The sequence below is a fragment of the Sorex araneus genome, chromosome 5, assembly GCF_027595985.1.
Source record: "Sorex araneus isolate mSorAra2 chromosome 5, mSorAra2.pri, whole genome shotgun sequence".
Lineage (NCBI taxonomy): Eukaryota > Metazoa > Chordata > Mammalia > Eulipotyphla > Soricidae > Sorex > Sorex araneus.
Window position 1 is genome coordinate 6713379 of NC_073306.1, and position 14760 is coordinate 6728138.

At 38.7% G+C, this 14760-nt stretch overlaps 1 protein-coding gene across 13 annotated transcripts in view; it reads right to left on the reverse strand.

Moving 5' to 3' along the window:
- Positions 1 to 14760, reverse strand: part of LRRC7 (leucine rich repeat containing 7) — a 625380-nt gene that overhangs the window by 389336 nt on the left and 221284 nt on the right. For all 13 annotated transcript variants that reach the window (XR_008630218.1, XR_008630219.1, XR_008630221.1 and 10 more), the window contains exon 3: positions 7370 to 7572. Coding sequence is in view for 9 of the 13 variants with exons in the window: in XM_055138674.1 (XP_054994649.1) it covers positions 7370 to 7572 (203 nt within the window). In the remaining 4 variants the exon portion in view is untranslated. The remainder of the gene's footprint in view (positions 1 to 7369; positions 7573 to 14760) is intronic.

Sequence of the window (14760 nt, forward strand, 5' to 3'; positions counted from 1 at the left end):
TTGAGTCTCTACAAGTGAAATGCCCATGTTCTTAAATCTTTTTTCTTTTAATTGAATCACCATGAGATAAACAGTTACAAAGTTGTTCATAAATGGGCTTCAGTCGTACAATGTTCCAACAACTGTCTCTTCACAGTTTATATTTCCCACCGCCAATGTCCCCTGTTTCCCTCCTGCCACCCCTGTCCCCAGAACTTCCCAGCCTGCCTCTATGGCAGACACTTTTCTTTTCTCTCTCTCTCTCTCTCTCTCTCTCTCTCTCTCTCTCTCTCTCTCTCTCTCTCTCTCTCTCTCTCTCTCTCAGTCACACTCTCTTTCACTTCTTTCCTCTTGGACATTATGGTTTGCAGTACAGGTACTGAAAGGTTATCATATATATCCCTTTGCCTACTTTCAGCACCCAGTTCTTGACCAGAATGATCATTTCCAACTATTATTGTCATACTCGTCCCTTCTTTATCCTAACTGCAACCCTCCACCCCCCCCCCCCCGCCCCACCACCACCACTTGTGACAAGCTTCCAACCATGGACCAGTCCTTCCTCTTGAATTTGAGGAAGATTAGAAATACTCAGAGCAGTTTTGAAAATGCTACTCAGCAAGGATTATATTTTTCGTATTTATCATGTAAAAATGGATTTTGTAAGCTATAGAAACCTAGCAAAAATCAGTTGATAATGTCACATTTCTTTCACTCATGGAATCTTTGACCTTATGAACATAATTATTCTAACTTTACCTCTGTACACAAAGTTGACAACATTTCTGAGAAAAGAACAAATAACTTCTAGGCAAATTTCAGAGTAATTTTTTACTATAATTTTTTTCCCTCAAACTGTAATATTTATTTCTCTGCAGCAGCCTTTCTTTGTCCTCCACGAAGGACATAATCTTGTCTCCTGATTTTAATTCTCACCTCTTGGGTGGGTAATATTTAAATGCATCTCCAACCCCGATCTTTCTACTGAGTTCCATCTCATTTTGTTTATTTCTCTGTTAGATGTTTCCCCTTAGAAAAATATTTTATTTTAATAAATTAATGTCCCCAAACTAAGCTAATAATATGAATGTTTTTAGAGTAAAGTAATCAAGGTGGTAAATCACCTAGAAATGATGTCATTGAAAATAGTAAAAAAAAAATTGGAAAATAATTTTGGGACAATAACTCAAAAACAAACAAAAAATAAGTCTTTTAAATTGTTTTAAGGATCAAGGCTATAAGATCAGAAGAATAGTTCTTCATCCAGATAAGGCATGCCTCCATTGTTTTAGCATCAATCTGAGTGGATGGATAAATGCAAGACTGAGTAATAATTGAATAAGTACAGAGAGCCAATATCAACTTTTTGCACAACTTTCTCATAAAGCAAAACTTTACATAATATGATGCTCTATATCTTAAGTTAGTGATTCATTCAATTAGTAGAATTATTCATGGAAAGGTTGAAATAAATACTAGAAAAATAGAGAAATAATAAGTAGATTACTTCATTGGGCATAACGTTGTTGGTAATGGGTTCTATAGAACAGTGGACCCTGTACAGAATTAGAACACAAAACAAGAATTCTGTTCATATATTTATTGATGCTTTGACTTGTTGTTGTAGTATAATATAGTATATCTTAATGCATGGTTGTTAGTAATAGTTTTGGATAGAAATCTGAATTCTATGTGGTTTAAGTGAAGTTAATTACTTTTCCATCCTTGATTTATTTATGAATATTAGTTGAGGACTAAGTAAAATAATGGACCAGGTTGCAATTACTTAAAAAAATAACATTGTCATTCTCTGAGCCAAAGAATTTAAGAAGTGAATGATCACAAAAGTGCTGACACAGTGGTGTTAGGTCAAAAAACCTACCACCAATATGGATAGAAGATTGTTTTCTTAGAAGCTGTCTTTAGAGATATCAAATACAAATGAATGATGCAACAGTTTTTATTGTAGTTGCTGGAGGGTTACTACCCAGAACTCTCTTGAGATGTTACAAACTTATTTTTTTATTTGACTTGGGGTATTCAATATGGTAATATTTCTTCATATGATCATATGAATTGCATATATGTACATATTATTCTACATACATATTATTCTACACATATTATTCTCTCTCACATCTCTTCTTAACACCATAACTTTTGCTATTAGTAACTCAATTTCTTCAAATAAACGGACTGAGGATTCCAAAAACTGAAAAAAAAAATCTAAAGCAAATAGCAATGGTTTTCCTGGTTCCAAAGCTCAGTTTTTAATCTCTCAAACATTATGAAGAGACTTCAAACTCAAATGGATAAATCTGTCCAAGTCTGGAAATTCCATATATTAGGAGCATCCATGCCTAAACCCATTTAGACAGACCCTGTCCACCAAATTCCCTCTCCAAATCTTTCACCTTGTGTCACATACTAGTTTTTCAAAAATTATTTCTGTTCTTTTTTGAAAGTTCCTCTTAAGTTTCACAAGAAGTTTCTTTGTACCTTTTTATTGCTTCTAAGCATCCCTTCCCCACACACAAATTTTACTTCCTACACTATTTCTTATATATAATACACACCTGCTCTGGTCTATTATTTTGTCTAAAATTTTAAGTTCCCAATTCAAAATAACAAGCAAAACAGTCCTAAATTATAAACTGTGTGGGTTTCTATCACTGTGTGAAAGTTATGCCATTCTGTATTTTTTACCTTTTATTTCAGAAAGTTAAGAACACAGATTGAATTATTTCATGATTTAAAAAAAAACTTCCTGTTCTTTTATATCTATTTTTGCAACTTTTCTAACATATCGTTTTCTACTGCTAATAACTGATTATATGCTTTCAACTTATTGCATAACATCTTATAGTAGAAATTCAAGGCCAGTTAGAACAATCTCAGACTAAAATATCAGATACAAGTACACTTACAGAATTTATAAGAAATATGAGGACATTTTTAACCTTTATTCCTGCTGTAGTATAACATCAAGAACACAAATGAATATCTCATTCTTTTGCAAATCTGAAACCAGAATAGTGGCAATGCCAGATGAACACAGTGTCACTGTCACTGTCATTCCATTGCTCATCGATTTGCTCGAGTGAGCACCAGTAACGTCTCCACTGTGAGGCTTGTTGCTACTGTTTTTTTTTTTTGGCATATCGAACACGCCACGGGTAGCTTGCCAGGCTCTGCTGGGCAGGCCAGAAACTCTTGGTAGCTTGCTGGGCTCTCCAAGAGGGGTGGAGGAATCGAACCTAGGTCGGCCACATGCAAGGCAAACGCCCTACCTGCTGTGCTATCACTCCAGCCCACATGAACACAAAGAAAACAAAAAATAAGATAGTGATGATAATTGATTCAATCTGAATCTGAAGATAGAAATCTTCTTAAAGCTCATTATTTTGTCTACAAGTTTTTAAGCTTTAAATATTGTCTTTATCTTGGTGGTGGAATATGAGCACTGGTGAAGGGATGGGTATTCGAGCATTGTATAACTGAGATTTAAACCTGAAAACTTTGTAACTTTCCACATGGTGACTCAATAAAAAATTTTTTAAAAAATAAATAAATAAATATTGTCTTTAATTTAAGAGCCTCATTTCCCCCAGGAAAGTGATTCCATAACAACTTGTGTGTAGGGGCTGGAGCGATAGCACAGCGGGTGGGGTGTTTGCCTTGCACGAGGCCGACCCAGGTTCTAATCCCAGCATCCCATATGGTCCCCTGAGCACCGCCAGGATAATTCCTGAGTGAAGAGCCAGGAGTAACCCCTGTGCATTGCCGGGTGTGACCCAAAAGCAAACCCCCCCCAAAAAAAAAAAACTTGTGTGTAGTATCACTCAGATATCACCCCAACAGAATTTCTTTTCCTCCTCTTTTTGTGGCTGGAGGTGATCACAGCATTCAGAGGTGATTATTGCTAGCCCAAGCAGTTACACCCTCCTCCCCCACCCCAACTCAAACCTGGCTATAGTGAATATTACAGCCAAGTTCTGAATCAGCAATTAACTTGTGAAACAATTAGACTAATGAGAGCTAAGAAAGATTTAGGTGAGAAATTCTGGGGTAGGAGAGACATTTTCTAATCCTGCACAGGAAAAGAGTTTCCAGGAACTTGCTATTTCTTTGCTTTTCTTTTTCTTTTTTTCAATGTTGGAATAGTGAAATAGAGAACCATTGCAGTTATTCCTCTATCCTGAGATAAATCAGTCTCAGGACAAAGCTCTTCCCAAACAAGAACAGAAAAATCTCAACTCTGTTGTTTGAGATGTATCTTCCTGATGCACCTCCCACAGATACGAGCCAATCAACTTTACTATTTAAGTCAGTCTTGAGAAGGTTTTGTTACTTAAACAGAATGCACCTTAGTTGATTAATCCTTTTGTTTCTAGGTTTGCATTTTTTCCTAACAGTACACAAATATATCCATGTACTATTAGTATTATGTCTCAAAGTGCCATAATTTGGATTTTATCTCAGTGTTAGAGAGTTTTTTTTAAAAAGCTGGGCTATTTTTTGAAAGTAACAAAATTAAGGTTGGGAGTTCAAAGAAATCTTACTCTCATGTGAAAGCTAAATGAAATATATAATATACCAATATAGATACTAATTTCTCTTTTATTCTAGTATATGGGGAAATTAAGTCTGCTTAATTTGTTTTCTTTGTATTTATAGTTAATTCATTGTTTTAATTAAATCACTACAAAAAAAAACCCTCAGTATTTCTCTTCCAAGACTACCTAAGCTTCTAGTTTGTGGAGAAGATTCTCTAGTGGCACTGTCTGCATATTGTATTTTTTTTTTTTTTTTTTGCTTTTTGGGTCACACCCAGCGATGCTCAGGGGTTACTCCTGGCTTTGCACTCAGGAATTACTCCTGGCGGTGCTGGGGGACCATATGGGATGCCGGGGATCGAACCTGGGTTGGCCGCGTGCAAGGCAAACGCCCTACCCGCTGTGCTATCGCTCCGGCCCCTGCATATTGTATTAAGGAAAACAATGCTGTGTGATTCTTAAGATCATCCATAGTCAGAATTTTCCCTACTTTTATTACCTTCACCCCCTGGAACTGTAGCTCCAGGCTCTTCAGAGCTTTGTTGTACCTTTCACCCCGCCTCTTTATCCAACATCTTAGGCTTTCATCTCTGCTTTTTGGCCAAAACTTCCTCCCACTCACCCGGAATGAAATTCTCTATGTGAAAATTTTTATCACACTACTGGATAAGATACTCGATAACACTTGGGCAATGTCATACATGATGATGCACCCCACTCTAAGATTTTTGTTACTTTTGTTGTAATTCTACTGTAAGATTTTTGAGATAAAAAAATTCTATTTATTTTTCTCATAGCCCTCTAGTCTCAAGCCCTGTGTAATAGTTATTAAATATATACTTTATTAATTAACCTTGCGTTTACTATTTGTCTGGAGAATGATTCATAATACCTCAAAAAAGATTTTAAATCACTATATTGGCCTAGGGCTACCATATCTTTTAAAATAAAATTACAGAAGACTCTTTTATTTTGCATTTCAGGTAAGTGATAAATTTCTGATACAAGTGTACACAATAAAATACTTAGGGGATAAATACACAAAAGAATCACATGTTCTTTCATTTAAAATTTTTATTTCACTGATAGTCTTTATTTGATCTATTATGAGATTAGATTGCCCAAAAATGACATGTGCTGGTTCTTCTAAATAAAAAACACCATGCTTATGAATTATTTAACTTCACAAGCTTCTGCTAATCAAAGTCTATAGTACAAGAAGTTCCCTACATTGTTCTACCCAGGCACAGACAACAAATAGATTTTCTATTATATGAATATCATCGAAGATGAATAAGAAGCCCTGTTTGGCCTCAAGTAGCTCCTAATCCGATAGGAAGGACAGCTCATCTCAGGCCTGCCTGTAATTTATGTGCAATGTTGATACTAATCCAATGCCTCATTTTTTTTCATCTGTCTAGCCCTTTTGAGCAAAGATCAGAGATGACACTACACACTTAGATTGTCAAAAATAAAGTCTGCTGCTTTTGAAGTACACCTTAGCTTCTTGTCTCTCAAATGATATATAAACACTATGATTCATAATCTAAAATGAAAATAATTGTTCATAATTTGTTTTGATCAGCAACCTACACTCAGATTTTCATAACAGAGCTAGCTTTTATTATAGTGTTTTTCTTTTACCTTATTCTTGTTTATATAACATGCATTGTTTTCCCTAGCACCAGCCATGGAATCTATCCTACATGGCATCTCCTTTACTCTGAGCCATTGTGTAAATCCCTCCTAGGCAAAAATCACACCCATGACTTAAATCTAGAAACTTATTTTATGTGTGGTGCTCAGACTCAGTCCAAGACTCACACATGTGAGGCAAGCATTTAACCACCAAGGGTACCACTGACTCTCTGCGGTGTGGCTTTGAGCCCTGATTTGCTTTATTTTACTTTACTTATTTATTTATTTTAGCTTTTTGGGTCACACTCGATGATGCTCAGGGGTTACTCCTGGCTCTGCACTCAGGAATCACTCCTGGCAGTGCTCGGGGGACCATATGGGATGCCAGGGAATGAACCCACCTTACCCACTGTACTATCACTCTGCTCACCCCCCCATCCCCAATTTGTTCGTTTGTTTGTTTGTTTTTGCTTTTTGGGTCATACCCGGGATGCACAGGGGCTACTCCTGGCTTTGCACTCAGGAACCACTCCTGGCGGTGCTCAGGGGACCATATGGGATGCTGGGAATCGAACCCGGGTCGGCCGCGTGCAAGGCAAACGCCCTACCCGCTGTACTATTGCTTGAGCTCCCCCCAATTTGTTTTAACTAATCACTTCTCTGCCAATCTTTTCTACCACAGACAACAAAGTCCCAGGGAACATTTTCATTTGCATGCAAGAAATTCAATGCTTGTAATAATAAAACCCCAAATTCTAGGAAAAAAAGCAGCATGCTTTTTATAACAATCTTAACTGCACATTACTAAAAGTATGCTTTTTAGACTCAAAACATCTAACTCCAGGCTTTAAAACAAACTTATAACATACACCTGGACTAGAGAGCAGCATATTTTCCTTTTGTTTGCCAGATATAAGCTACCCACTGCCTGTTTTTGAAGGCAATTTTCAAGTATATAAAACAACATATAATCCACAAAATGCCCATTTCCGTGTAATTCAATCGGTTATTCACATATCACATAAAATGACAAGTGAACTGTATAAAGAAGTAATGAGAATAATAAGCTAACATTAATTTGAATGATTTGTCAATTACCCAGATAGAAGTCTATGGTTAACATAATCATCATGGCAAGTCTGTGAAAATTAGGAAATGCTCGTTGTCAGTGAGTATTTGAGGTTGTCAAAAATTACCTTGGGTAGCTCTTCAATTTGATTGGCATCTAGATAAAGCTCCTCTAATGTTCGCTCAAAGTTAAAGACCTCCTTTGGCACCTGCTGCAGGCTGCAGTGGGAGTAATCTAGCACTGAGATGATTTCTTCTTCACCTCGGAAGCATCGGCACGGCACCAGACGGCCGATGAGCTTCCGTTTGGTGGTCATCTCCAGGCACTGCACTAGGGAAACAAAAGGAAAAAAAAAGTTTAATTAATTGCAAGACATATAGCATTGAAAGCTCCTATTCGGAACTCAGTTTTGTGTACATTTCATAATTACGTAATGCTTTAAAGTTTATACGAGACGTGGGCATGCGTTCTACCAAGTAATCCTTAGTCAGCCCGACAAGGTGTATGAGACAGCTTTTCCTTCCCACTTGAAACAAGAAAGAAAAGGATTCAGAAAGGTTAGGAGACTTCCCACACTTGCACAGCTTTGGAGAGACAGAAAGGAGCAGATTACAGTTCTGATTCAGCGCAAATGCTGGCTTGGTGCTCACACTCTCTCTTAAAGAACGGAGGCAGGGTGGGGTGGTGAGGGATGGGGTGGGGGTGGTGAGAGGGATACTGGGATCATTGGTGGAGGTGAATGGGCACTGGTGGACGGATGGGCAAACGATCTCTATATGAGTGAAATGCAAACACAAAAGTTCATAAGTTTGTAACTGTACATCACAGTGATCCTCTAATAAAAAAAGAATGGATCCAGCATTTTTAATTTTACACAAATTGCGGTGAACGATAGAGACCACCAGAATTGACTGTAACAAAAATCCATTTCTCCCCAGTTTGATAAAAACATTCAAGCATTTACTCTGGAGGTAAAATGTGCTATTGAGCCCCCAACTAATTCCGCTAGTCAACATGTAATTTATTAAATAAACACCCATGTTCCATGAATAGATCTTGGAGCTGGGGATAGAGTGATGGCTTAAACAAAATTCCTGTTTTCATGGAGCTTTCTGCCTCGCTGAAGCCTCAGAGTTAGCTCAGTTATTAACTTCAGTGATACGGCTGTTTTTCTGAATCCTGTCATTTGAATAGGAGACAACAACTTGCAATCATAACAAAAATTCCTGAATCATCCCTGACATGTTTTGTTCCCTCTTCCTCTTAAGCGGACTAGACGCCATGACATCTTGTACCAACTTGTGTTACTGCACCTTCAACACTTGGCTCCATTTGCTGTTTTTCAATGTCAGTCATCTTGGACCATCAGTCTTTTGGAGAGAGGAATGGCATTTTCCTCACTAGGGCATATGTCTTGGCACTTGGTATCAGGATATAACATAACAAACGCAGAACACAAAATGAATACTTTAGTCAAGCAACAAGTAAATATGTTTGCAACTCTCTCTCAGAAGTCTGCTTCACTGATAATTTTCTGAAAAACATCTTGTTCTTACTGAAAAGGTTACTGTGTCTCTGAATGTACCCCTAGAGAAATGGCTGCCAGTTCCTTTGAGCTCTGGGCAGTAATCATATTGCTTGCTAAGAAGGTGTCGGCTTTCCAACATGCCAGGGAAAGGTTTGGAGGAGAAAGAAAAAGATTGTTTTATTCGCTTGTGAACTCAGCGTCCGGTTTGCCAACCACAGAAGCAGTATTGAATGAACTTTTATATGAAGCTTCTACTCACTGGTTTGTTTTAGTTGCCAAAAATTTAGTACTGAATCAGAAATTGATGATGGTTTATTAAAAGAATGTAGTATTTAGTTCTTTACATTGCTTACACAGAACCACATTTGGAGGCAAGTGAATAAAATATTCTTAGGAAATGGATGTTTAGCCCAAAGTCATTATTACTCCCCCTTTAACTTATAGAATTAATAAATATGATATTTCAAAGATAGGTTCATGAGTAACCACTTAGTGGTTATTTACACGTGGTAATCTATAGAAGACTGACTAAAATAATTTTAAAATGACCTTTTTCTTTTTCTCAATTTCTCCCTTGAACTCCTACACTTCTCATTTATGTGAATATGAGTCACAAGGTTTTGTAACTGCTATTTCACCCAACCTTACTAGAAACCTCTCATTTTAGGTTGGTGCCTCCCGAGCCTGGACAATCTAACATAGGTGGGAAAGCCAACAAACCCTAACTAGCCGACATATACGAGGCACTCAGCAAACATTCCTTTAGATAACTGCCAGTCAGAGGTAATGGCTTAGAGTAGGAGGGAACGTGGTAATGGAGTGAAGAGATATCCAGTAATGAGAATCTCACACATTGGTGAAGGGTTAAGTGAGAAGTAGCAAGGAGGCTACCAGGGATGGGGTGGGGTGGAGTGGAGTCGGGGGACAGGAAGGAGCTTTGAACATTACCCAGGTTTTCACTTTTGTCTCTGGAAGTGATGTGTTAGCTGTGCTGCTGCCGGTTTGAGTTAGGGTCTATACAAACCCACCTGCCTCTGTGATGCGACTCATCGGCAAAGCATTCACTTCTGCATCGTTTGCATTGCTTGGTGCCAAGTCTCACCCTCCTCTGTTGAACCAAGGACTTGATGCTTGATAGATATTGTTACCACACACACATATGTGTATATATATATATATACACATATATATTATAGACCAACATACACATATATGTATATATACATATATATTATAGACCAATAGGAAAAAAAGAAAATCCAGACCTCTGCTTGAACTATTTACCTGTGTCCATTGGCTCACTTAGACTTTTGAAATTTAATTCACATAGAAGTGCATTCCCACACTTTCACCCCAAACCAAAGGTTTACCTAGTCATCTTTTCTATTCTTTATCTAACCTCCCAAATATGCTGAATTCTTTTGGTCCAGTACCTCTCCCCTCTGCAGGTACTGAGTGCCAAGACACAGCAACTCGGCACTGTTCACAATAGCCAGAATCTGGAAACAACCCGAGTCCCAAGAACAGATGACTGGTTAAAGAAACTTTGGTACATCTACACAATGGAATACTATGTAGCTGTTAGGAAAGATGAAGTCATGAAATTTGCTTAAAAGTGGATAGGCATGGAGAGTATCATGCTAAGTGAAATGAGTCAGAAAAAGAGGGACAGACATAGAATGACTGCACTCATTTATGGAATATAAAATGACCTGATATAAGACTGACACCCAAGGACAGTAGAAACAGAGGCAGGAATATTACTCCATGGTTGGTAGCCTGCCTCGGCAGCTGGGAGAGAAGGCAGCTGGAATAGAGAATGGATCACTAAGTCAATGGTGGTTGGAAGGTTCGCTCGGGATAGGGTATGTGTGCTGAAAGTAGATAAAGGACCAAATGTAATAGCTTCTCAGTATCTGTATTGCAAACCATAATGCCCAAAAGTAGAGAGAGAGAGAGTAAGAGGGAAATTGTCTACCACAGAGGCAGGCAAAGGGCGTGGGATGGGGGGATACTGGGGACATTGCTGGTGAAAAATGTGCACTGGTGGAGGAATGGATGTTTGATCATTGTATAACAGAAACTCAAACATGAAAGCCTTGTAACTGTATCTCTTGGTGATTCAATAACAAATAATACAAACTAAAATGACACAACGACTACATTAAGTCTCAAGTTCTTCACTTGGTCTTTCATTACAGAGTCAACTTAGACTATGTCCTTTAATGGATCACTATTATTTCCCGGTCTTAGGTGACGCACAATGATTTTTCACACACTGTGGAAACCCTTAAGCCTAGAAGTACATTTGCTATCCCCTTGCTCTCTAAAAGCTACTTCCCTTCTCTCATTCAATAAAACCCCAGGCCTTCTGATGGTCTTTCTATTTCTTTCTAACATTATTTTTCTGCTTCTTTCTATTGTATTGGATAACATTCATTTGCCCTCTCTTGAGCAGACTCTTCACCTACAGATGACTTCAGTACCTGATTCATAGATTCTCAATCACAGCTTTTTCCAACCCTGATTATGCTCCTTTATGGCTTTCAACATTTGAGAGTTTTTTCCTCCTCCAAATTTCTAAATCACTTTCCTGTAGTGCTACTTCTTTGCTTTTTTAATGGTCGGTTTCTAGAAATTTAACATAAAAGTTGACCTTCTAACCAATGCCCACACATGTTTAACAACTTTAGCAGATGATATAAACTTAAATTAAGAATATTAATTTTATTACGACTATATATGTGTCAAGATAAGTTGATTTCTTGTGCATCTTTTTGTTTCCTTAAAATTCCCCTTATTAATTTGCTCTCTGTTCCTTTAACTAATTCTGCTTTCTCTCTCCTCTGGATGAAGTCTGAAATATGTAACCTGGTACCTTCTGCCCCATCTCCAACACACTGGGGCAACCAATCTTCCAAGAGTGATAGCTCACCTGACTCCTGTCTAGAATACTCGCTATTCTAGACTTGCTATCAGTCTGTCATCTTAGAACTTCTTTTTCTTATCATCCTATGAATTTTGCATTTCTTTCTGTTATAGCTCCCGGATTCCTGTTTTTTTTTTCTTTTTCTAGATTTAGTTTTTAGACTCCAGTCGTTGCTTTCTGTTTGTTTGTTTGTTTTTTGTTTTGTTTTCGGTTTTGGGGCCACACTCAGTGATGCTCAGAACTTTCTCCCGTACTCCTGGCTCTGCGGTCAGGGATCACTCCTGGCAGGCTTGCGGGAGGGACCATATGTAGTGCCAGGGATCTAACGTGGGTTGGCCACATGCAAGGCAAGCATCCTATCTGCCGTAGTATATAGTTCAGGCCCAAGACTCCAGATTTCTTTCTTTTTTCTTTTTTTTTTTTGCAATACCTAGATTCTTCTGAAAAAAAAAAAAAGAATCTACAGTAGTTTTAATATTTTAGATGCTGTGTGTCTACCGGGTAGTTTTATTTCACCCACAAATGATTGGCAGTTTAACTAGCTAAATACTTCCAGGTCAAAAAAAATTTTGAAGTCATTTTATTTTCTAGCTTTTAAGGCTGTTGTCAGGAAATTTAGTCTCATTAGCATGCAAAATCCTGTCTCACACCCACCTTCCCCTCCACAAGAACATTTTAGAACTTTTATCTCCTCTTTTGAAATTTCCTGACAATTTCCTGACAATATGCTTGGATGTGTTCTTTTTTTAACCCACCCCACTGGGACTTGAAGAGCTCCTTCACTTTCGAAATCTCCTTCAAATCTGCTTTATTTTCTGTTACTCTCTAATTGATAATTTCCTCCCTCTTTTTGCCATTCCTGTTAGCTGGACCTAGGCTCAACAATCTCAGATTAGTCCTGGAATTCAATGATTTTTCTTCTCTGATTTCCCTGTCTTTAAATGCTGTTTTCTGAGGAATTGCCTCAACTTTAGCACTGTAGCACTATCACTGGAGTACTGTCATCTCCTCATTGTTCACTGATTTGCTCGAGCGGGCACCAGTAACATCTCCACTGTGAGACTTGTGACTGTTTTTGGCATATCAATATGCCACGGGTAGCTTGCCAGGCTCTGCTGTGTAGGTGGAATACTCTCAGTAGCTTGCCGGACTCTCTGAGAGGGATGGAGGAATCGAACCTGGGTCAGCTGCGTGCAAGGCAAACACCGTACCCACTGTGCTATCGCTCCAGTCCTGCCTCAACTTTATTTCTAAAACCATGTCTGATAACTTTTATCTGATAGCAAATTTTCTACTCTCTCAGAACTCTGAGTTGTTTCTTGCTTGTTCTATGTTTCTTGGATCTTGTTTGCATTTCAGATGTCAAATCATTTTTCTCTTCTCTCAAAAGTCTGTAAGTATTTTTTTGTCTACTCCCCTTGGATTATTTCTGAGTTTTGTTTTCTATTAATTTCTTTTAGTCTTCATCTGTCAGGAGGGAGATTTCTCACAGATATCTGGTGATCTCTAGCTGTCCTTCAATATTAAAGAGGAAGGCTCTGAAACGCTAATTGGAAGTTTTGTATGCATGACAGGTTTTACTGCAGGGTGACGTGGCAGAAAGCCAAACATGGACTCTGGTCTTCTTCTTGGAGCACCGTCAAATCATTTTGTTTAAAAAGGATTTCCAGAGCTTTCCAGATTTCTGTAACGTCTCCTCACAGTTCCTTATGTGATACCTGATGTCTCTTCAAGACTCTGATGAAGTTTGTGCAGTACATATCTTTTATATTCTTTTATTGAAACCTTAGAATATAAAGTATCTTAAGCTGGCAATATTCTCTATAAGGCAGATAAGGCAGGTAAATAAAAACTCGATCTTTCCAAGTCTTCTTCTTTCATAGTGTCTCTTAAAATTTCTTATCTCTGATATTTCTTTTACTATTTCCTCTGTCCTCATAAGATCATATCACTGTCACTGTCACTGTCATCCCGTCGCTCATCGATTTGTTCGAGCGGGCACCAGTAACGTCTCTCATTGAGAGACTTATTGTTACTGTTTTTGGCATATCCAACGTGCATGGGTAACTTGCCAGGCTCTGCTATGTGGGCTCCATACTCTCAGTAGCTTGCCGGGCTCTCCAAGAGGGGCGGAGGAATTGAACTCTGGTCGGCCACATGAAAGGCGAAAGCCCAACCGCTGTGCTATGGGTCCAGTCCGTAAGATCATGTACTTAAAAAAATTTCTTTTAGTTATGTAGATTTTGGGTGGCAAGCATAGACAGTATGGAATGATAACAAATCCTTAACGTTGGATTACCAGAACTGAGAATACCAAATTACAAGGAAGTGAGTGGTCGGGGATGATGAGGTGAGTTGGATGCAACAAGAGCTTGGTGGTGGTCTTGGGTAGTGAAGATGTAAACTTTGTCTTTACATCAAAATTATAGACATTAATATTATTTGGCCATGCTACCTAAACTATAATATATATGTACATCACGAATCAGGAATCAGAGAATTCGTCGATTTCTCGAGCGGGCTCAGTAGCCTCTCCATTCGTCCTTTCCCTGAGATCTAAGAAGTCTCTCTCGACTTGGCCCTCCCAATGATGTCGCACTGGAGGCTCTTTCAGGGTCAGGGGAATGAGATCCAGCTTATTACTGGATTTAGCATATGAATACACCATGGGAAGCTTGCAAGGCTGTCCCATTGGGCAGGAAACTCTCAGAAGCTTGCCAGTTTCTCCCAGAGGGAGAAATAGGCTACAAGATATTGCGCGGCCACAAACCAGCTTCTGGGAGCTCACTTTTAAGTCTCTGGATGTTGGCCATTGATGGAATTACACACACCTGGGTTCCTCTGCCGGTACCTTCATGTGTGAGGCCTGTCCGAACGTGTGGAGAGGGGCCTCGAGCATGGCTGTAGCTAGGTTCCGGTGGTCTTCGGCCATCAGGAGCTCTGCTCGGGGTGGGGAGGGAAGCTGGAGCCCATCCCCTCCGAGGGGCCCCGGGGAAGATAGCCAGGCGTGCGGGCAAGAGACAAAAAAATATATGTACATATATATGTTTAATTAAGGCTG